The sequence below is a fragment of the Dreissena polymorpha genome, unplaced genomic scaffold (assembly GCF_020536995.1).
Source record: "Dreissena polymorpha isolate Duluth1 unplaced genomic scaffold, UMN_Dpol_1.0 chrUn003, whole genome shotgun sequence".
NCBI classification, from domain to species: Eukaryota; Metazoa; Mollusca; class Bivalvia; order Myida; family Dreissenidae; genus Dreissena; species Dreissena polymorpha.
In genome coordinates this window covers 560,186-585,243 of record NW_026273317.1, presented here as the reverse complement: position 1 = coordinate 585,243, position 25,058 = coordinate 560,186, and the positions used below count along the sequence as shown (strand labels likewise).

The 25,058-nt window shown below is 35.1% G+C and overlaps 2 protein-coding genes across 4 annotated transcripts in view; both read right to left on the bottom strand.

The window, feature by feature from the left end:
• The window catches only part of LOC127863242 (sentrin-specific protease 1-like), a 289,205-nt gene that overhangs the window by 203,537 nt on the left and 60,610 nt on the right, over nucleotides 1-25,058 (bottom strand). The window lies entirely within an intron of this gene.
• Nucleotides 539-23,100, bottom strand: LOC127863245 (glutathione S-transferase-like). Of its 3 annotated transcripts, XM_052402637.1 has the most exons (8): nucleotides 22,730-23,011; nucleotides 19,739-19,858; nucleotides 17,599-17,773; nucleotides 15,576-16,735; nucleotides 6,858-7,051; nucleotides 5,160-5,294; nucleotides 3,043-3,196; nucleotides 539-1,677 (listed from the first exon to the last, which is right to left on the bottom strand). In XM_052402637.1, the coding sequence occupies exons 4-8, from the start codon at nucleotides 15,686-15,688 to the stop codon at nucleotides 1,467-1,469; spliced, it is 807 nt and encodes a 268-aa protein (XP_052258597.1). In that variant the 5' UTR covers nucleotides 15,689-16,735; nucleotides 17,599-17,773; nucleotides 19,739-19,858; nucleotides 22,730-23,011; the 3' UTR covers nucleotides 539-1,466. The 3 variants fall into 3 exon arrangements, with proteins under 3 accessions (XP_052258597.1, XP_052258598.1, XP_052258596.1); XM_052402638.1 differs by lacking the exons at nucleotides 15,576-16,735; nucleotides 17,599-17,773; nucleotides 19,739-19,858; nucleotides 22,730-23,011 and adding an exon at nucleotides 10,956-11,123; XM_052402636.1 differs by lacking the exons at nucleotides 539-1,677; nucleotides 3,043-3,196; nucleotides 5,160-5,294; nucleotides 6,858-7,051 and having other exon boundaries at nucleotides 15,684-16,735; nucleotides 22,730-23,100.

Below are 25,058 nucleotides of genomic sequence, written 5' to 3'. Positions count from 1 at the left end.
ACTAGTACTGGTTCTACCCAGCAATTAGGACTGGTTCTAGAATGTGTTGTTGAATCGGATGATTGTAAATCTTTGCAATGTTAATGAGCAAAATTACAGAATACCACACTTTTTGAATAAAACCATAGGTAATACTGGTGAATAACATAATGTTTGGATTACAGAATATATGAGTCGTGTTGTGAGAAAACTGAGCTAATGCATGTGCGTTAAGTGTTGTCCCCTAATGTGGGACGACACTTAACGCTTTTATGGTATTTTTAGTTTCAAGGAAGTCCCTCCTTACCGAAAATCAAGTTTAGGCGGAAAGTGTCGTCCCTGATTAGCCTGTACTGACTGCACAGGCTAATCTGGGACAACACTTTACGCACATGAATTACGCCCAGTTTTCTCAGAACGGGACTCATATGAATCGGAAGACTAATAGTAGGCTTGATTGACATAATTCAGTAACATTTTAAATATCATGACTTAAAAAAACCCAGACAAGGTGGACATGGCAAATAACAGAATATCTGAATGAATAATAATAAAAACCTGAAAGGAAAGCGAATGTTTAATTGACATAATCAATGAACCTGTTTTTAACAGAATGTGGCAAACACAATGTTTTGATGACATAATTGGTGTATAACAGAATGTTGGGATGACAGTATACAACAATCTGGTGTGTAACAGAATGTTTAAATGGCAGAATATGTGATCCATGGAAAATAACAGACTGTTGAATGTTTGAATTATTAAGAAAATATGTGAACTAAAGACTGGACGAACCTGGTGAAATTCCAGAATAATTGCTTTGTAAGCATAAAGGGGATAAACACATTAACACACATATTGAAATAGCTGATACATAAAATGTCAATACCTGACAATATAATTATGTTCAACTCTATTGTGTATATTAATGCATTTCTTTTGCAATAAATGTTGCAGTTCATAGCATTAAATACTGATTAAAATACAACAAAACATCAATTAATAAAATATCATTTTATATCTAATAATTACATTCATGCATTTGAATCAAGAAAGGTATGACATTCAAGCAATATTATTATATTTTAATAACAACCAGTTAATGAATGTGAAATTTGTCAGTAGTTATAAAGGGCACAATTATAAAAAACAATGCCACTCCTATAAACAGTATGATTTTTGTACAGTCTAAACTCTGAGAGAATTTCTGTATCTGTTTAAGTCATTAGAAATTAGAAGTTCTAACACCAAAGCACAAAAGCTCAAATTCTTAAATGATTAGTTAAAACATAGAAAATGTTCAAAGGCTGTTGATATTATGCTCAGAATCTGAGCAAGTCTGGCTCATCATTTACCAGAGCAGGATTGGGTAAATTTTGATAACTTTGATTCAAGTAACAGATGGGGTAGCATTGATTACAGAAAAGAGCCAAACAAAATGGAGAACAGCACCTTTGTATCTCATTTACATATTTTTCTCCCCAAAATTACATCATACTGTCACCAGAAAATCCTAGCCATTTATCAGATCTTAAGTAGTCTGCAATGTTCTTGCGGGCCTCCATGCGAAGTTTGAAGTCTTTCAGGTTCTGCATATAGTCTGCTGCCTTGAATGCCTCAGGAAACTGGGCTTCCGTTGCTCTGACGATGTGCAACAGAGCTAGATCAGCGTAACTTAGTTTGTCACCATACAGAAATCTAAGAGAAAAAAAAAAGTCTGAAACAGTAACCTCTATGCCCTTTTACAAAATTATCATTTAAGTTTAAATATGTTATATTAAATCAACCACAAATCTAACAAATCAATCAATCAACAAATACAAAATACAGTAATGTCATAGGAGTAAAAACAACGCAAAATTATAGCGTGTTTGAGCGTGGGGATTTAACTTAAATTGGTTTTACGATTAGGCTATGACATTGTCTGCGTTGCTAGTGATCAAGTTATTTTCAATCTCAAGTGTCTTTTTTATACACGGTTTCTATGCATACAGTTTCATTGTAAATGCTCAATTAACTCTTAAATATGCTCATAAAAATGCTAAATGCTAATAAACATATTCAGGAAGTTTGGTGACAATCCCTATCGAAACTGATAGAGTTAGAGGGTGGAAACAAAAAAGTGCAGAATGACAAACTGTCAGACAGTTTGGAAACTGTATGCCTCACTTAAAGTGGCCTTTTAACAGATTTTGGCATGTTTTGAAGTTTGTCATCAAATGCTTTATATTGATAAATGTTAATATCGGATATAAAAAGCTCCAGCAAAAAATCAAGAATAAAATGTAAAAAAAGAAAAAAAAAGTAACCCTCAGCAGGGCTCGAACCACTGACCCCTGGAGTCTGGAGTAAAAAGTCTCCCACTTAGACCACTCGGCCATCCTTCCGGATACAATGACAGGTGTATTTTATACTTCATATAACCAATCCTCGTTGTTTCACAAAATATAACGACAACAACAGAACTCTCAAAATTATTAATTTGTTTCGCGTTGCAAAGCTTTATAATTTTCGGGTTTTTAAATCGTCAAAAGATGCATATAATGGCTATTTTAGAGCATGGTAAATGTTCAGTATTACTTTATTTGCTACTGTTTCCTCACAAATATCATAACTAAAACAAAAATTTGCGAATCTGAAACAACTTTTTTCAATTTTGTCAATTTACCCAAACGTGAAAAGGCCCCTTTAAGGGGCACACAATTGTTAGAATCTGTGAACAAGTCCCTTTCAAATTTCAATACACTCGGGGTTTTTGCAGGTTCATTATAATTGTGATGAAATACATTGTAGTGTCTTTAGTGTGATTTAGAGTTCAATAATGTGATCCCAACTTAGGGAGCATTCTAGTTGTTCTTTTAACATTAGCAAATATTGCTCTGATTATTCCAAGAAGGAGGACTCAAAAGTGTCCCTGTATTGGTTGTGAAAGCTCTTGTGTTTACATGGTTTGTTATTTCTCTTGGCATAATAAAAATAGAATCTGATCTTTTTCCCTACAGCTTTCAACATAATGGAGCTTAAATGAAACCGTCTTATTAGCCTGTAATTTTGAACCATTACCCTTTCCCTTCCTGATTGTTAGAGAGCACCCTCTCAAAGTATTTCATCCACCTGGGCAGTCGCTCCGAGACAAAGCGGTCGATGTATGGCTGCGTTGCCTCCTTCTGACTCAGGTAGGGGCCCTGAGGATGGATTCCGTGAAATGATAAACGACCTGAAGTCAATGAAGAATATTTATGAATTTTAAAGGAGCGCTTCACACTGGTAAAACCAGGCTTTATGCATGTTCATAAAGTATCGTCCCAGATTAGCCTGTGCAGTATGCACTGCAGTGATGACACTTTCCGCTTTCATGGAATTTTTTGTTAAAAGGTACTCTCTTCTTTTAGCAAATCCAGTTGAGGCACAAAGTGTCTTCCTGATTAGCCAGTGTAGTCTGAACAGGCTAACCAAGGACGATACTTTACACTTATAATTTAAGCATCCTTTTCCCAAATGTGATTATAGGCCTATTAAAAACAAGAGGGCCATGATGGCCCTGATTCGCTCACCTGACTAACCTTGCTACATTAACTTAAATTCTATCAGACCCATATACAATCCCAAGCCAGATTTCATTAATTAATACATGCTGACAAAATTTCATTAAGACATGATGAAAACTGTGACCTCTTTCATCTACACAAGGTTTTACTAGAATTCGCCCAGTGACCTAATTTTTGACCCCAGATGACCCATATACAATCCAAAATCAAATATAATTAAGATAAACATTCTGACCATATTTCATTAAGATCAGATGAAAACTATGACCTCTATTGTCTACACAAGGTTTTTCTATGATTTGACCTTGTGACCTAGTTTTTGACCCCAGATGACCAAAATACAATCCCAACTCAGATTTCATCAAGATTAACATTCTGGCCTAGAAGTTTTTTTTAAACTTTGACCTAGTGACCTAGTTTATGATCCTAGATGACCCATATTCAATATCAACCCAGATTTTAACAAGACAAACATTCTGAGAATATTTCATTAAGATCTGATGAAAACTGTGACCTCTATTGTCTACGCAAGGTTTTTCTATAATTTGACCTAGTGACCTAGTTTCTGACCCCAGATGACCCAAATACAATCCCAATCCAGATTTCATCAAGATAAACATTCTTACCAAATTTCATAAAGATTGGATGAAAACTGTCACCTCTATTGTCTACAAAAGGTTTTTCTATTATTTGACCTAGTGACCTGGTTTTTGACCCCAGATGACCCAAATACAATCCCAACCCAGATTTCATCAAGATAAACATTCTGACCAAATTTCATAAAGATTGGATGAAAACTGTGACCTCTATTGTCTACACAAGGTTTTTCTATTATTTGACCTAGTTTTTGACCCCAGATGACCCAAATACAATCCCAACCCAGATTTTATCAAGATAAACATTCTGACCAAATTTCATAAAGATTGGATGAAAACTGTGACCTCTACTGTCTACACAAACAAATTGTTGACAGACGCACACACGCACACACACACGCACGCAAGCACGCACAATGGACGCCGGACATCACAGGGTCACATAAGCTCACCATGTCACTTCGTGACAGGTGAGCTAAAAATTCAAAGAACAATGCAATAATTTGCTGGTGTTTTTAACTATTATTTTTACGGTTGATACAAACAGTTTAAGTACTATTTGTAATAACCATGGCAAGAGTCTCTTTTAAAAAAAACTCTAGGACGAAAGCAATTTTATCATATAATCATGCTAAGACGAAATTTGATGACATATGTTGGACATACTGATCAGTAAATGATTTACAAAAACATGCAATTGATTCAACAAGCTTCTTCAAAGTGACACGATTTCTGCATTTGCATACCATATCATGCAGTAATGTACTAAGACTGCGGTCTCTTTCTCCTTGAAAGCACTTTACCACTCAGTAATTCACGTTGTCGCATTTTTAGTCCCTTAGAAAGTAAATTTAAATAAAGACCTTTTGTACTAGATTAAAGTTTTAAAAGCCTCATTTCCAGCCCTTAGATACTGATGATGAGCAAACAGCATAAAACCTTGTCAGACTGAAAGTTACTCTCAGGCTGTTTTTGTTTTTGGCTGGTTTTATATAGCCATTTTCACTATGCTTTTTAGCGGAAAAGGTTAAGGTACCTTCAGCAATGTAGTCATGGCAACTCAGGCTGATTTGCTCCGCATGAATTCGGTCCTCTACGCTGTCCGGAACTAGGCCAAACTGCTCTCCAAGATATTTACATATCACGGATGTCTGTGAAATCTGAAGGTCACCTGCAGCACACAATATATGGAAAATGCTTGACTTATTTTGTTTTCTATGACTACTAGTATTAGGACTTATGGTAATTTCTGTGCATACGTTATCTTCATGGTTTTACTGCGGAATAATATTATTTGGTACATTATTATTAGGTTTTTTTATAGCAGAAAAGCATCCACAAAAGTTGTTAATTAAAACTATAAAAAATTAAGAGTTATTTAAACTTAATTTTCTAAATCTCTACAAATTATTTTTTATAAAAATATCGAAAAACAAATGAGGCCACATCAATATAACAAAAACATTTCAAAAAGCACCAATTGCATGCTTTAATCAATATTTAACATTTTTTGAAATTACAACAATTTGAAATACTATTTTGCTGCTTTAACAACAACCTGCCCTATATCTTATTTTCATTTGGATGTTGATGCGACAAATATATAAGGGCTACTAAACTTCTTAATCCTAAATTAAGAATTTAGAATTTTTGTAGTTGTTGTCAAGGGTTGTATTCACAAAGTATATGGTATTTCTATTAGCACAAAATCTTCTATTTAGAAGGAGTGCTGTATAGGAGGAAGAAGAAGTATTCAGTGATTTTTTTTTGCTTTTATTTGTTACAGCCCATGCCATTTGAATTGGGAAAATTAGTGCGATAAACCGTGAAATTGGGAAAAATAGTGTGCTTAACCATGAAATTGGGAGAAATTAAGCATTATAAATAGGATTATAAGTAACAGAATTAATATTGTTTTTAAGTGCATGTTCAGGGGGTTTTCTAGCCATTTTGGGAAAAGGAGTCTGGTCAAATTGGGATTTTTTTTTAATCAATAAAAGTGGCAAATTGGGGTATTATTTATCGACAAAAAGAACTAAATTAAAGTTATATATATATATTGTAGGATGTTTAAAAAATAAAGTTGAGATCTAGAGTTAGAAAATCATAATTAAGTCATAGGAGACTTCTTTCTTAAAAAAACAAAAAACAATTGTTTTTTTTTTTGGAAATTGGGCTTTTTTTTTGGAAAATTTTGGTCCGATTTTTGGGAAAAAACATGGAATTTTGCAATTGGGAAGCAGCCAAAAATCGGCGGTAATTTTGAGCAAAAAAATCACTGGTATTATAATATAAATGTTATTATTAAATCAGGAAATCTATTAAGTCAGTATACAAACTTCTTTAACTAGTAAATCTATTTATTAAGTATAAATAACAAGTACAGCAAAATGAATGTTGACACGACTTCACTATCAAAAATGCGAAAAACATGAGCCACTCATCCACAATTTAATTTGCAAACAAAAACATCATACACATTCTTGAAAATTATTTACAAGTTAGAGAAATTAGATTGCATCGACAAAATCACTTAGAATTTACTTTGGGATACCACTCCAGATGTTTTATTTTGGAGCACATGCCGTGTCATATACTCATACTATGAGCTTGGGATTTATTGCAATTTTCAAATATTTCATTTTCATACTTTGGGGCTCATTGATTTATCAACAGAAGGGAAATAGGAACAATTGCTTAGAAAAAGTAAATGAAACACTGCTGTTCTGTGTACCTTTCTGTAGCACGGGGGGTGCAAAATGAGGATATCCTGGCATTTCTCCACCACATATCAGTTTCCAGACACTCGGCCCGTCCAATCCACATTCTTTCCATGGGACCCCGGCCTCCACGAATACCAGGCGGACAAACTCTGCCCTCCCCGGAAAGCGGGGATAGTAGTAGAGAATCCATTCATCACTCATGTCTCTGAAGAGAATGAAAGAAAACAAAGTGGTAATCATATTATTACAGTGAAGCCAAGGTGGGGGTAGAGAATCCATTCATCACTTACGTTTCTATAGAAACGAAAAAACAATCGTTTGTGTCTCGTTCTGGGTAAACTGGGCTAATTGCATGTCCATAGAGGGTTGTCCCAGATTGCATGTCCATTGAGGGTTGTCCCAGAAAACTGGGCTAATTGCATGCCCATAGAGGGTTGTCCCAGAAAACTGGGCTGATTGCATGTCCATAGAGGGTTGTCTCAAAAAACTGGGCTAATTGCATGTCCATAGAGGGTTGTCCAAGAAAACTTGGCTAATTGCATGTCCATAGAGGGTTGTCCCAGAAAACTGGGCTAATTGCATGTCCATAAAGGGTTGTCCCAGGGCTAATTGCTACCCATAGAGGGTTGTCCCAGGGCTAATTGCATATCCATAGAAGGTTTCCCAGGGCTAATTGCATGTCCATAGAGGGTTGTCACTGAAAACTGGGCTAATTGCATGTCCATAGAGGGTTGTCCCAGGGCTAATTGCATGTCTATAGAGGGTTGTCCCAGTGGGCTAATTGCATGTCCATTGTCCCAGATAAGCCAAAAGGGATACAAAAGGTCCTGTGTCCCCTCTCCTGAGACATGTAAAAACAAACCTGTGATGTGAAGATTTTGATTGTGTTTGTGTAATAACTGTAACTGTAGTTGACCCCAGAGGCATAATTTGAACAACTTGGTAGAGGACCACCATACAAAGATATACACCAAATTTCAAATCCATGACCCTAGCAGTTTCAGAGCAATTTTTACAAGTTATTTACTATACAAGTCTATATTCATATGGTGACCCTTTGAAGTGCCCAATTTTGACCCCAGGAGCAAGATGTGAACAAACTTGTTAAAGGACCACCACATTTTACAAACACATTTAAGGAAAGTAACGTTAATAAACATAAACAGATAATATTTTGCCCTATAAAAATGACAAATAAAATAAAATTCATAATAAAATCAACAAATATTATGGTGGCCAGAATTTCTAGCATCAGTTGATATTGTAAACCATGAGCTGTCAAAGAATATAAAAATATCAAACCAACATTAATCAATAACTCAACTATAGCCATAATATTTACATACAATAACTTCAGTAAAGTATTTATAAAAAACAGTGTCTGGATTTGTTACGTAATGACAGTTTCAAACAATCCATAATATTAAATGTAACTAGTGACCTCAAAATCAATAGGGGTCATCTGCGAGTCATGATCAATCTACCCATGAAGTTTCATGATCCTAGGCGTATGCATTCTTGAGTTATCATCCGGAAACGATTTTACTTTTTCGGGTCACCGTGACCTTGACCTTTGACCTAGTGACCTCAAAATCAATAGGGGTCATCTGCGAGTCATGATCAATCTACCCATGAAGTTTCATGATCCTAGGCGTATGCGTTCTTGAGTTATCATTCAAAAACCATTTTACTATTTCGGGTCACCGTGATCTTGACCTTTGACCTAGTGACCTCAAAATCAATAGGGGTCATCTGCAAGTTATGATCAATGTACCTATGAAGTTTCATGATCCTAGGCCCAAGCGTTCTTCAGTTATCGTCTGACAACCACCTGGTGGACGGACCGACAGACCGACCGACAGACCGACCGACATGAGCAAAGCAATATACCCCCTCTTCTTCGAAGGGGGCATAATTAACACAATAATGGCAAATGAAATGTAAACTTGTAACCTGAAGAGAGGAAATTTAGTTTAGTTTAGTTTTAAAACATAAAAAATGATCATAATCATAAAAACTTCAATCTTATTCGTCAAATTGATTATGATATTCATTTGTTAGCCATTAAAGGCATTTGCCAAAATATGTCAGCCTAATATCAATAACTGAATGTATTTCCAGGAAATTAAATGCACCTAATCAATTTTGAGACTTTATTTTTAATTAATCTTTTTAACTACTCATATTTTTGAGTTCAAACAGTCCCTAATGCTTGATACAATTCTGCAAACATTCATAATGACATGCATAAACATTAGATACGCTATAATAGTATACCATACAAAGTACCTGCATGACTCAATGACTGATTAAATTGTTGCACCCGTTTATTTACAAAGTACTTGCATGACTCATTATGACTGATGGAATTGTAACCGCCGTATGTTCACAAAGTACTAGCATCACTCATTGACTATAGAATTGTAACTGCCGTATGTTCACAAAGTACTAGCATCACTCATTGACTATAGAATTGTAACTGCCATATGTTCACAAAGTACTAGCATTACTCATTGACTATAGAATTGTAACCGCCGTATGTTCACAAAGTACATGTACTAGCATCACTCATTGACTATAGAATCAAGGCAGTCCACTGTGTGGGATCATTTTGATCTTCAAGTGTGACCTTGACCTATAGGTGGTGTAACTGCCTAATGCCTTGTTAACATATCCTAAATATGATAAACATTTGAGGCAAGTCTTACAAAAAATCCTTCAAAGGACATAGAATGGACATACGAATAGCATACAGACTCAAACAATAAAACTTTATTGTTTCCTTGACCTTGAATTGGCATTATTAGCTTATGTTGTCTGCAAATAGTTTCAAAAGTAAAATATTAATGCCATGTTATATGAAAATCTTTTAAAATGCAGCGTGCATCGAATTGACATGAAATAGAGACTCAAACAATCAATTTCAATTGTGACCTTGACCTATGTTCTTATGTTGTCTGTAGATGGTTTCAAAGAGAAAACTATTTGCACCGAGTTTAATAAACATCCTTTATAAGCTATATAGGAGATCTGCAGAGGACATAAAATGGTGGCTAAAATATCAACTTTCAAGTACAATCACGACCTTTCAAGTTTGGTTGTAATATAAAATTATATTCTTTAACAACACTCAATATAAGGAAGATAAAAATCATTTAGAGACATGCATGTTTTCACTAAAATTGCATAAAAGTATAACGCAGTATTACATGTATGTATGAAATAATCATGTTTAATATATAAGAGTATGATAATGCAAATAACAACAATAAAACAGCCAATAGAGGAGCATAAATTGTACAATAAAAATCTTCATTCGAACAAAACAGAAAATAAGAAATACAAAGAACTCCATTCTAACACTAGACAAAACAAAGACAAACTCAGCTCTTAACTTCATGATGATATTAAATTCAGTATAACGCAAAAAGAACATATGCTCATATGTTTATAATTAAGCATGAAAAACATATAAACAGCTGTCTCACTGTTGCTAAAAGAAACTTTTGCCCTCAAAATAATAAACAACATGTAATACATTTTCAACAACTGCTCTTTGTTTACTTTAAGTAATACTCAACATTTTAAAATTTAAATAAACATACCCTTATACTTAAACAAACACACAAACACACAAATACACACACACACATTACAGGATGATACATAGAAAATTGAGCTAAATGAACTTGTTTGTTAATTGAATAAGTGCAAAAGCATTTAAAGAACAATTTGCTAAATACGTACATGAATTAAATAAATTGACAACAAGCTACATATTGGATTAATAAAACATAATTGTATGTTGAGCAAAGTTGAGAGCTAAGAATGTTGTACCAAGACTTGTCCATATCAAAGAATCAAATTTCAAATACAATATTTCTGACTAACTCAACACACTGCCAATCAAATATTACCTTAAGATTAAGGAACCAGTGTAGTAATAATCATGCCCTTATTTTGAATACATCAAATAAATAGTGCAGTAAAGAATCGCACATGATAACAAACAATTTGCAAACATGTATTAATTATTACAATACATAAATTAAAATATGCATAAAACATGCATACCCCCGGTACATAAGACAATATACATAAAATCCTACCTGCTCTTTTTAAAAGACTAACCAACTGCAAGCCTGAGTTTTATAAAATCATTCCTGAATAATACTTGCCACAAGCCTTGCACTAGATTCTACCTAATAATAAGCTATACAGGACAAAATTTAGAACATGAAAGAAGTGTATGATAAGATGGGAATATAGGTTAATCATTATAAACTTTATAAATAAATAGACAAACTGATTAAAGTTGAGGATGTACTGAATAACTACTGTTAATGTTCCTTATTACAACAATATGTCCAATGTTTATTGAACAATTTATTTTGGTTATCATTGTAAAGCCAATAAACAGTAAATTTTGACTTCAAATACATATTGAAAACCTACCCATCCTGAAGGGGCTACTTACATTACGTGTGAAAAAAGTAGTTTGTTTTCAATAACCCAACTGACCCTTATTTTTTATGCTAACCCTTTACTCTGTTTTTGGTATTCCCGCTGAGTTTGCGATCAGTTATATATATATTTGACCATAATACATGTGACTTAATTACAGTTTACATTTAAAAAAAGAAATGTGCCATAGATATTTGTAGGATTTCTGATATTGAACATCCTTATTAATGTGGGGAAATCGCTTTTTTAAAGAAAAAAAGTTAACAAAACAGTTTGGCCAAACTACAAATTCTTTTTTTAATGCTCATGGAAATTTTCTCTTTTGGGACATTATAAGGGACTATTAATTGCCACTGAAACATATAACAATATTTGGCCACCAACTTAATGTATAGCCTCAATAAATACTCAAAATCAACGAATATTTTGTAAAATATAAAATAAAGTTAACCCATACAAAATTCAAAATCAATGTTCTATAAATGTTGGAAATCATCGGGGGAAATTCACATGGAATATGTTGCGACTAAAAAAAATTAATATGAGCATTTTATATCTCGTTAAATCCATGTTACCATATCACATCTAGCGTTGAAATTTTGGCTATTGCTATAGCCATCAATCAAGGAGTCTTTATAAAACAAATGTGGTGTTTTGTGAAAAATGTTCGAACAAGAGCACCGCATAATGGGTGCCAACGCTCGGCTGCGGGTGCAGTTTTGAATAAATAAAAGCTTGTCAGATTTTTTTTTCAGAGGTCATAGTGACCTTGACCTTTGACCTAGTGACCCCAAAATGGGTGTGGCGTGTAGAACTCATCAAGGTGCATCTACATATGAAGTTTCAAAGTTGTAGGTGGAAGCACTTTGATTTTAGAGCCAATGTAAAGGTTTTAGCACGACGCCGGCGGACGGCGAGCTGGCTATGACAATACCTCGGGTTTTCTCCGAAAACAGCCGGAGCTAAAAATGACCAACCTACATGTAGATAGTATAATTGTGAAGCAGATTACAATGCAGAGGATGGCACCTTTTTGTAACAAGGGAGACAAGAGCTAGATAAGCTGCTTATCATGTTATACATGTATCTAAGTGCAATGATCAATTTAGCCTTGTTCTGGGAAAACTGGCATTATTGCATGTGCAGAAAGAGTCATTTTCTGCACAGGCTAATCAGGGACAATCCTATCCCCCATAACTGGATTTTGGTTTAGACGAGACTTCCTTTAAATAGAAATTTCCATAGAAGGGGACAGTGTCGTCCCTGATTAATTGTGCAGGCCGCACAGAGTAATATGGGATGAGACTTAAGGCACCTGCGTTATGCCCAGCGCAAGGCTCACATGATTGCTCTGGAACTCGTTACCCCAGCACTTCAGGGATGTGGCGGGACTTAACCAGTTCCGGAGTCTGATAGGCTCGTGGGACAGGGGGAATGCAGATGTTCTTGTTGTAGCACCTAGTATGGCTAGTTTTATTGTCCCTTACCGGTTTCACTGGAGGGGACCTATGGTTTGCGCTCTGTCTGTCAGTCAGTCAGTCAGTCAGTCAGTCAGTCAGTCACACTTTTCTGGATCCTGTCTGTCAGTCAGTCAGTCAGTCAGTCACACTTTTCTGGATCCTGCGATAACTTTTAAAGTTCTCAATATTTTTTCATGAAACTTAAAACATGGATAGAGGGCAATATGGGCATTATGCACGTCATTTTATTTTGTTCCTACGTCAAAAATTCTGGTTGCTATGGAAACAAATAGACTAGAAATACTGCTGAAAATGGGGATTTTCTGGATTCTGCGATAACTTTAAAAGTTCTTAATAGTTTTTCATGAAACTTTAAACATGGATAGATGGCAATATGGGCATTATGCACGTCATTTCATTTTGTTCCTAAGTCAAAAATTCTGGTTGCTATGGCAACAAATATAAAACAATTCTGACAATGGTGGAATTTCTGACAATGGTGGAGCCGGTAGGGGACAATATTGCTTGGCAATAGTCTTGTTGTTCTTGTTATTTGCTTTGCTAGTTTTACCCTCAGTTGCTCTTTGCTGCATGTTATATTATTTTGTGCATGAAATTTTTGTTTGTTTACATATAAATGGCAGTTGCCCAGTGTACTTTTTTATCATGGCATCAGATTTTAATATAACTTGTATGTACCATTTTAAATTAAAATATCTCATTATCATTGTGTTTGTGAGGCAGCTGCTGATCAGTTTCTTTCAAATCTGATTTGAGGGGAAAATTGTTCTCTTAATATATTTTTTATCTGTCACACTTTTGTGTCCATATTCATTTTCAGACTTTAACCTTATTTTTCTTATAGCAGCTCTTAGACCCAGGTCAAGATCAGCAACTGCAGCGCAATTATTTATTTATTAATTTATTTGTATTTTTTTAATTCTTATTAAGTTATCTTTAACTTATCTTTAATATATTGCTATGATCTTAACTGTGTTAATACTATTTGTATTACATGCCATAGTTCTTTCCTTTTTAACATGTTAAAATAATCATGTTTATTGTAGTGCAGGTTATTTTAATTTAATTTAATTGTAAATTATAATTGATCTCAACCCTTGGATGAACATGTTTGTTTATATTATGTAAATTTCATGTAATGTTCAATTGTCTATTTGTTATATGTATGTTGTTATATTATGTCGGTCAATAGCGATACAATGTGATCGCTAATGTTATACTTGTTCTGTACAAACTGACTTTAAATAAAATTTGTACTTGTATTTTTTATTTGTATTTGACAGGTGTGGAAGTGTCTATATATAGAGAGTCAACAAGCCTCTGAATACCACACATGATTGACAGGTGTGGAAGTGTCTATTTATAGAGAGTCAACAAGCCTCTGAATACCACACATGATTGACAGGTGTGGGAGTGTCTATTTATAGAGAGTCAACAAGCCTCTGAATACCACACATGATTGACAGGTGTGGAAGTGTCTATTTATAGAGAGTCAACAAGCCCCTGAATACCACACATGATTGACAGGTGTGGAAGTGTCTATTTATAGAGAGTCAACAAGCCTCTGAATACCACACATGATTGACAGGTGTGGAAGTGTCTATTTATAGAGAGTCAACAAGCCTCTGAATACCACACATGATTGACAGGTGTGGAAGTGTCTATTTATAGAGTCAAAAAGCCTCTGAATACCACACATGATTGACAGGTGTGGAAGTGTCTATTTATAGAGCCAATAAGCCTCTGAATACCAAACATGATTGACAGGTGTGGAAGTGTCTATTTATAGAGTCAATAAGCCTCTGAATACCACACATGATTGACAGGTGTGGAAGTGTCTATTTATAGAGTCAATAAGCCTCTGAATACCACACATGATTGACAGGTGTGGAAGTGTCTATTTATAGAGTCAATAAGCCTCTGAATACCACACATGATTGACAGGTGTGGAACAGTCAACAAGCCTCTGAATACCACATGAACATATGTAGAAGTAAAATTTAAACTAAAGTCTGACACAATCCAAAAAACATAATATGAATCGACATACTTGTAAGCAACCAATGAAATATGGAATTTCGATTACCACACTATGACATCTTTTTGTATATGTGAATACATATTTCCTTAGGACGAGTGAGGATTTGTAATCACTACTTTGGGAGAAGAATTTTTGGAATTTTACACCCCTTCGCTAAATCTAAGTTTGCAAGCCTAGTTCAGAAAGCAAAAGTCCCATAATGTTGAGCAAAAATCATCGAAATAGAACCTTCCAGAAGTATGCACTACTCCCATTAGTAACAAAGTTTTTCTTCATTATTTTTTTTCTGGCCAAATATTGCTGCGAATAAACATTCCGGACAAGCAAGTCAAAAACTGAACACAATGCGCTTATTTTGGAAATTATCACTGATATGAATTATTGCAACAAAATATCTTGGTAGTATGCTGTCTTTCTCCCAAAACTAGAAATAGATTGAAGCAGCTTGGCAAGCACGTAAATACATATTATTACTATCTGAACTCATGTTTATAATTTTATAATGATCATAACAAACTAGTGTCCTGTAATTTGAGACAATATATATATATATATATATTTTGCTTACTTAATGTGATTTTTTAACCAAAAAAAAATGCAACTTGAGAATTCAGCAAAATGAACAATGATAAAATTTCGAGTGTTGAAAATTTATATCAAAATTATATAATGCCCAATCTTAACGAGACTCAGAGACCGACAATAGACCATAGAGTAACAACAGCATTGTTAAACGTACATACTGATTTGATTCAAATAGGACATCCTCCTCGACCATCGCTACTTCTACAGCTCCTTTGTCTATGGACGCAGCCCTATTTTCTACAGGACATAGCCCGCTTGTTGACTTCTTCATCCTCCCTGTCTACTTCTGAAGACCTCTTATCTACCAACACAGCCTGCCTGTCTACTTCTGAAGACCTCTTATCTACCAACACAGCCTGCCGGTCTACTTCTATAACAACCTCGCCCCCAGACACAGCTCCCTTGTCGAAAGATACAGTCATCGGGTCTACTAACACAGAACTGTTGTCTCTAATCACAGCGTTCACCTCATTCTTTTGCAGGTTCACACATATTGTATAACTCCTGGCTGAAGTTTTGCTCTCAGAACTGTCCAATATAACGGGTTTGGAGACAGGAGTACCAGAAATCATCATCAAAGATCCACTTGGAATGCTTTGCTGTGCACTAAAAGTTCCTGCAGCGCCCACTGAGCATGTCTGTTGTGGCTGCGTACTGGAATATTTTTTCTTTTTATTATTTTCTTCTTTTTCACAAATAAATGCTGAAGATTTAAACACATTTTCACTTAATTTATCACCAGTTTTCAATGAGCCTCTAGTTCCAGTACATTCTTGATCTACTTGACCAGTTTTAACAGTGTTACCATGAGTCTGACTATTCCGAATCTTGTTTTTTCTTACAAGCACTAATACATGTACTGGCATCCTCAGCAACATGGTAGGTGATCTCTTTTCTATTCAGTTTCTGTCGTTTTGAAACAGTCACATCCGGACTAGCATCACATCTCAACACACCTCTGCCATCCATGTCTAAACTCTTGTTACATCTTTTAACTCCAACGCTTCCTGGCCCCTCTGAGGCAAAATTAGTTAATTTTGAGGCTGTGTATGGCAACTCAACAGTGTTGTTTACAGTCTTAAAACTTACATCACAGTCTACTTCATTTTCTACATTTTCAGCAGTATCATTATATTCATCTTTAGAACAATCTGGATCAACCGCACTAATAGAGTCTCCATGTCGCAGTCTTGCAAACGGGCTGTTTTGATTGGTCAGTGATGCAAACATGGTAACATAGCTTTCATACACGCATTGAGCCTTCACCACTTGACGTAAAAGGTTGAAGCAATTCTTACACACATAAGTCTTCTTGTAACTTAAATGAGAGAAAATTCAAACTGATGTTTATAAACAAGTTAGTATCGTTCTTTGCTATTTATTATGTATACAGTATTCTCACAATTATGTTAATGGGAGTTCCAATTTAACCATTTTATTACTTGAAATTGAACGTGATACAATGTACATCTTCCGAAAATGTACATTGTTAAGGCAATTATTAACAAGTCAATCAATTGAAAAATTTCTATTGGACTTACATGTAATAGGATTTTTTTTCAAATCCAGCAAATGTGTAAATTTGTACCGTTTATTATTACACAAAACTGATTTTGGGAAATATTTAAGAGAAATAGCAAGGGTGCTACATTGCGATCTGTTTTGTCATTTTCCCCGCCCAGCCTGCCCTTTTTGAATGGTCAAAAAAGAAATACAAAATCTCTTTGAAAATGTATACATATTTGTGCAAAAATTCAGTGACAAATGAAATAATACTGTAATTGAAAACACTTTTGATTTCATAAAACCAAAGATTAACAAGATAAAATCAGTAATACAACAATGTCAAAAATAAGTCAAAATTTCCACCCTGGTCCTTTTTAGAAGCACCATGTACCTTTATGTTAACTGCATCCATCCTTTATTCTAATTATACAATTGTTCATGTAAAACAAAACATCTTGAAATAAACTAGTTTGATCAATAAACTGGTTTTATAACAACTCATTTTTCAGTATGTATAGTTCTAATGATAAAATAACCATGTGATCCAATAACTAATTACTTCCACTTCCAGAAAACAAAAACGCCCAAATGTTTCAAGTCATCATTTTCAGTTGCAACAAAGTTTGAGATAAAAAACTTTTGTAGTCAATACAACATACAACAGAAAGCACTCACTACACGCCTTCCAAGCTTTGAGCCTCATTCTCAAACAGTGACTGCACGGCCTCTAGTACCGTCATTCCCTCGACCAACTCCCACTCCATATTAAAGCGTTTCCTCCGTAAATCACCCTCCGGGAACTGAACCATACAAGACCAGCACCTACTCCTCTTATCACCAAAAAAGTCTTCTGCAAGGAAAATGTGTGACCATGTGAGTCGCATTCTGAGAAAACTGGGCATAATGCATGTGCATAAAGTGTCATCCCAGATTAGCCTGTGCAGTCCACACAGGTTAATCAGGGACGACACTTTCCGCTTTTAAGACTCTTCTTAGCAAATATCCAATTTAGGCGGAAAGTGTCGTCCCTGATATGCCTGTGCGGACTGCACAGGCTAATCTGGGACAACACTTTACGCACATGCATTATGTCCAGTTTTCTCAGAACAAGGCTCATTTTCTCAGTTTTAAGGATTTAAGATCAGAAATGGAAGTTGTGCATAGTTAATACTGTATAAATTTGGTAGTAATTAATAAGATTTGCCTTTTAATAATTGTTATAAACTAAGGGGGTCACATTTAGCCTTTGGCAACTGAAGTTATAATGTTACTTTATAACCCTGCTTATCTAAAAATAAATTAGTTGCAATATTTCAACTCCCAGCCATACAATTTTAACACTCAAGATTGCTGTATTTTGCAAAATTTAACATCCTGAACAGAACTTGTGATATTATTGCACATATACAAAACTGCATTAATATAATATACATTAAATATATAAAATCATCTTCATGTTTGTGCATAAAAGAATGGGAAATATAATAATACAGTGAAACCTGTCAAAACCTAATCCCTGTCTAAACCAAACAGCTCCACATTTGTTTCTGTTTTCTTTAATATATTAAGAAAGGAACACTATGAAGACCAACTACAAAAAAATTCCATCACAAATTTGCCCTAAGACAACAAATTTTAATAACTTGAATACACCATACAGATTTAATGCTCAGATGTCTCTTTGCGGTACCACTGGTGTGGTGTGTACCAGATGATTTGTCACACAAACAGAGCATAATAGTCACCGGAATAAGAAGAAAGTGGTGTAATAAGAGGTTTGCTAGTAGATGAATGTAAAGGTAGAAAATAATACACATCAGATTATTTTGCAGTAAGTAGTGTTTTTGTTCTGAACCATACATACCAGTGCACATTGCATTCTACAATGAGCGCAAATTTATAAATTATTCACAACTAAAATAGTTTGAGTATACTCTAACACTAATTTCTCAGAAAGAAGCACAAACTGTTAATACATTTAAATACAAATATCATCATTATTGCTTATGTAAATCATGCTCCTTACTGGAAAAAAGAAAACAAGTCATAACCTAAACCCCCTGTCAAACCAATTTTGACCCCTGTTGCATGATTTATACAAACTTAGTAGAGGACCGTCATACGATTTTACATGCTAAATATTACACATTTGGGCCAGTTGTTTGAGAGAAGAATACAAGTTATTTTAGGATAGAAGTCTATATAAATCTTTTGACCCCTAAGATATGGCCATTCTCTTCCCCAATATTTTTTTTTTACAAACTTTAAAGAGGACCACTATACAATATTACATACCAAATATTACATCCTTGACGCCAACAGTTTCAGAGATTAAAAAAAATTACATTTGAAAATCAAAACATGTATTTAGTTCTGTGACCAATATATTCAGTTGACCAGAACGTTGTAAAAAACTTGAAAAGAAAGCCACCTAAGATCATTGCTGTGAAGTTGTGTTTAAAACTTCTTCATGATGTTGCTTGAATGAAAAGTTGACGCATTACGCATAACAGACTATGCACAAAGGTGATCAAAACAGCTAACTCTGTGCATTTAACAGGTGACCAAAAGCGTAAACCATAAACAAATTGGAAACATAAGAATTGCATTGTTTTATTTCATACTCCCTCTAAATACAGAATGATCAACCAGGTCCCCCCATTGTTTGGTTTAGACAGTTTTCACTGTAGCAAAAATTATGCTACTTGTTTTAATAACATAAGCTTGTATGATTGACATAAAAGAATTCAAATGGTCATATGGTGTTGTTTTTCTTACATGAGAACAGCCACCACTTTGCATAACTGTTACATACTTGAAAAGTACTCCTGTCTTTGTCTTGAAGGCACTTTGTCTGTGATGTCATGCAGCAGCTGCATGAATGATTCTACATCAGCCTTCTTGTTGACAGCTTGTCGAAGGGTAACTTGACACCCTTGAAAAACAAAAGGTTATGACTTTAAACTATTCAACATTAACATACAACCTTTCAAAGTGTTAATCAGTGATTTTTTTCAGCCAATTGGGAACGGGTCTGGTACCCATGCCATTGGGAATTTTTCGAGTTGTAAAAAAAAACACCAAATTGGGAAAAAAACGAGTTGAAAAATCTTCCAATTAGGAAAAATCAAGTTGTGAATTGTACCAATTGAAAAATGGTATTTTAATGACTTTGTTTAATTTTTGTCAGCTTTAAATGACACAGGCAAGCAACATAAACTTTTATTCACAGTCATGCACAACAACAAATTGACCAATATGCTTGGAACATACTGTTTCCAGTGTTTCAAGAGAACTAGACTAGTGCTCAGTGCATAAATTTTGTCATCAACAGTTTCAAGTATCGTAGGATTAGTACGAATAGCTTCGTCAAGTTCGTCGTCAATCTGCATTTGGCTGCTGTTTATTATTATTATTATCTTTGACAAATTTTGTTGCAGTGTACTGAGGGGAATGGGTGGCCGAAACAGACGCCGAACCTTTAACGAAGCCAAAATTTCTTAACAATTTGCTTTTGACTTCACTAGGCTTTAATTTCTTTCTGTATTACTTACTATTTTGACTCATGGCGAATATTGCCGGAAGCTTAAGAAAATTCAGACTTGTTTATATTTCGCAAATAACATACACATATTTCATACATGTAAGAATGTAACGTTAAATGTTTAAAACAGTCAATGATTGATAAGTCGCAAGTTAATACAGTCTCAAAATACGTCCAGTTGGCGTTTTCAGGGATTGTTTACTCAAATTTGATTGGGATTTTGGGGGATTTTGTGTATTTTTTCTGAAATTGGGACGTGTCTGGTTCATTTTGGGAGCGGATCTGTAGGTCATTGGGAACGGGTCCGTTTACCGGACCCGTCCAAAGAAGGAAAAAAACACTGGTGTTAAACTACAACAAAGTTTTCTGAAAATCACATGATATTATCATGAGAATAATATAGGGCCGCAAATTATTGCAATCACAGAATGATTTATAGGCACCACTGTGTGATTTTTTACATGCAGATATCAAAATAACAGGCTGAAAACAGATGCCCTGCTTGATAGGCTTTTTGAAGGCAATGAAATTAATTAAAATTTTAAATAATAAGAACTTATACAGCATTACTTCATTTATTTTGACATAAAGAGTCCAGGCAATACTGCAACCCATGCAAAAGACATAAAAAATCTTACCGGACATGAGGTTCGATAACTTTAAAGATTTACCGGACCTCACTGCATTTTCATGGACCATATTCTGCTTTAAACAAACAATAAAAAATACATTGTATATTTTTTTATCGTTATGACGTTCACAATGTATAACAATTCTAAACACAATAAAATAACAGCAAAATTTACACCCGTTCAGTCAGCGCCTTTGGACGTAAATTACGCCCAAAATTGGAAGTATTACGTCCCTTAAACAAATGGCAGAAGTCACTTAGACGTCCGATAATCCGCACTCATATTGTTGTCAAATATCGAATTATAGTCACATTACACAGACATGAATGCTGACACAGATGCACCACAAAAACTTCTCAGGTAACTTTCCAGTTGCCAAACTGTGCTGTTCAGCGTCTAATCGGTAACGAGAATGCGTATCAAAAGGGCAGGGTTAACTAACGATTATTATTTTTGATTGACATCAGTCTTGAAGTTAACGTTTATCGCAGATCGATTTACAAGGAATCACAGTTTTAAAATGTACGCAATATCCGATGGTAATTAATCAGTACATGAAAGACAGTGTCTGGTATCATCGCACCTTTTTACCATTAACAATTGCTTTAAACAATTATTGTTCCTTATGAGAAATTAAATGCAAATGGTTAGCAATTAATAACTTATGGCAAGTAAATTGTGAAAACAATACCCGTTACAAATTGCATGGGGTAATAATTTAATTTAAGTAGTAGTATATTTCATCATGTCCATTTTTAGAACTGAATAAAACATTTTTTCTACAGCCACTTGATAATATTATTTAAGTCCCTTTGTATGCATCTGCACCATTCACTAAACATGATGCCATGTAAAACCCGTGTTTTAATAAGAGCGCAAAATTTTTGCTGACAGAGTTGAGTTCCACGCATCGAAAGCGTGCGTGTCAAAACAGACCATGTGCCGTAAATATATATAGACGTGCAACTCGGTACATGTAGCATTTTTAAATGAAAAAATACATTGGCATTAATGCAGATAGTATTGACACATTGAAACTATAGACAAAATGCGTAAATTTACGAATACTAAATTAAATTACGGTTGCGCATTAATTGGTTGTTATAACCAAATTTGACCAGTGAATTAGAATATGCTCACACATTGTGTCACCTGATTAACGCATTTTAAATGGGAATGATCCAATCCGAAAAATTCACTTTTTATAAACACTTGCGTAAAATACCGGACGTTTGTGTTAATAAAATTCTTAAACACATTAGCATCAATACTGGTCATATTTTGGGTTTGAACATAAAAATCGGTATATGTTCATATTCTAGTTTCATTTTCATTTCTTTACCAAAACACACAATTTATTTTTGATCGGACACAAGGTCCAACAATGTCAGGAATAATACAGAACCACAGCAAATTTTATCGGAAATGTCCGAGGTCCGATGTCTTCGCATGGGTTGAAATACTGCATGAAAAAATATTTATTAAAGTTTTGTTTTCGTTTTTGAAAGGTTATTAGGAAGACTGTTTGTGAAATTGTTTGGTGGATTTTTAACACTGGGCGTTTAGTTTAAGTCACCACATCAGGCTCAGCGTGAATAAAACATAAAAAAAGAAATGCAACTCGATTTACCATGGCATATACATCTAGCCGAGTGCCATTTTAATGTTTCAACAGACACTTCTCCGTCAGCGATTTCTTCAAGTGCCTCTAGAATCGTTATATTGGGCTTGTATGAGTTTGCTTCCCATTTTCTATTCTGAAGTTTGTGTTCGAGTTGGCTCGGTCTTTTGTACTTGGAAGTTTCTTTTGAAAAATGAAGCGCATTACAGCAGTTGAAGCAACTCATTCTCTACTAGTTGCATTAATCCAACTTCCAGCTACTGACCCTCCGGGTTGGACGAATGTATTTATGGAGATCAAAAAGTATTTAATAAGAATAAATTGTTTCCAAGTCTCAGATAGGAACACTATTCTATTGACTAATTTAATACTAAGGGAAGTAACTGTTAATTTTTCAAAAAAGGTTACATTATACTATTACCATACATTTTCTTAAAGAGCATTCTAAGCTGAATGCCTTTGTAACAATAACCAACATTGTTGTATTTGAAGAGTGTTTATTTTTAACAGATGTACATTTTAAATGCATTTTAATAGTAGTGACCCACATATGTGCATGCAAAACAAGCAAATAAATTGAATAACTCATTCCCACCTAATGCATAATGTGTATTTCTAAGCTTGCAACACGAACCTCTGTACACAACAACTAATAAAATCATTCATTGATACAGTTGAATAAAGGTTAGATGAAATCTGTAAATGCAGTTCATACTTAAGCTCTGTGTTAAAAAGCAGGTGTTATTTAAACCTGTTGTGTAAGGATAATTGTTGTGCCACATTCTGCTATCCCTGTATATACTCGCAACCAAATTCTAATTTAACTAGAAATGGCGCGGCAGAGGCCGACGCGTATCCCCACGCCGAATGTTTGACCTAGAAGTGCCCCAGGGTTGGTAATGGGGCCATGCATAGCTGAGATTGACCGAATTGTCATAAGAGAAGTTCATCATCAATTAGAAGTGAATTGGTGTAGAAATGAAGAAGTTATAGTAAAAGGCAATTTTGGGTGGGTGTGACATATGTGGGCAGGGCGCCCCAGGGTTGGTAATTGTGCCATGCATAGTTGAGATTTACCGTATTGTCATAAGAGAAGTTCAGTATCAATTTGAAGTGAATCGGTGTAGAAATGAAGAAATTATAGTAAAAGGCAATTTTGGGCGGGTGTGGTCTATGTGGGCGGGGCCCCAGGGTTGGTAATGGGGCCATGCATAGTTGAGATTGACCGTATTGTCATAAGAGAGGTTCAGTATCAATTTGAAGTGAATCAGTGTAGAAATGAAGAAATTATAGTAAAAGGCAATTTTGCGTGGGTGTGGTCTATGTGGGCGGGGCGCCCCAGGGTTGGTAATGGGGCCATGCATAGTTGAGATTGACTGTATTGTCATAAGAGAAGTTCAATATCAAGTTGAAGTGAATCGGTGTAGAAATGAAGAAATTATAGTAAAGGCAATTTTGGGTGGGTGTGGTCTATGTGGGCGGGGCCCCAGGGTTGGTTATGGGGCCATGCATGGTTGAGATTGACCCTAATGTCATAAGAGAAGTTCAGTATCAATTTGAAGTGAATCCGTGTAGAAATGAAAAAATTATAGTAAATGGAATTTTTTGGTGGGTGTGGCCTATGTGGGCGGGCGCCCCAGGGTTAGGATTGGGGCCATGCATAGTTGAGATTGACCCTAATGTCATAACAAAAGTTCAGTATCAATTTGAAGTGAATCCGTGTAGAAATGAAAAAATTATAGTAAATGGAAATTTTTGGTGGGTGTGGCCTATGTGGGCGGGGCGCCCCAGGGTTGGGAATGGGGCCATGCATGGTTGAGATTGACCGTATTGTCATAAGAGAGGTCCAGTATCAATTTGAAGTGAATCGGTGTAGAAATAAAGAAGTAAATGTAAAATAACCTAAAAAAATGAGTGATAATTTCTGACGCGGCCCCACCCCAACCGCTATAACTTTTGACCCAGGGGTCAGATCAAAATTCCAAATAGTGCAGGGTCGCACATATGCTCATAGCTACCATGTGTGTAAGTTTCAAGGTTCTAGTGCTTTTAGTGTAGGAGGAGATAGTGGCCAGGACGGACGGACAGACAGACAGACAGACAGACAGACGGACGGACGGACGGACGGCGGAGATAACCACAATATCCCCACCTTTTTTTCAAAAAGCGTGGGGATAATATACCAAAAAAGCTTATATATTTTTTTTTAAGGAAGATATGGTCACAGAAAAATCGGCTATAAAAAAGGAATGTGTAAAAAAAAGTGTGTGACCTGGACCAAACCGGCAAAAAAACTGGTAATCCTGACACTTAAACCCTTATCTTTTAGTTTCTCAAT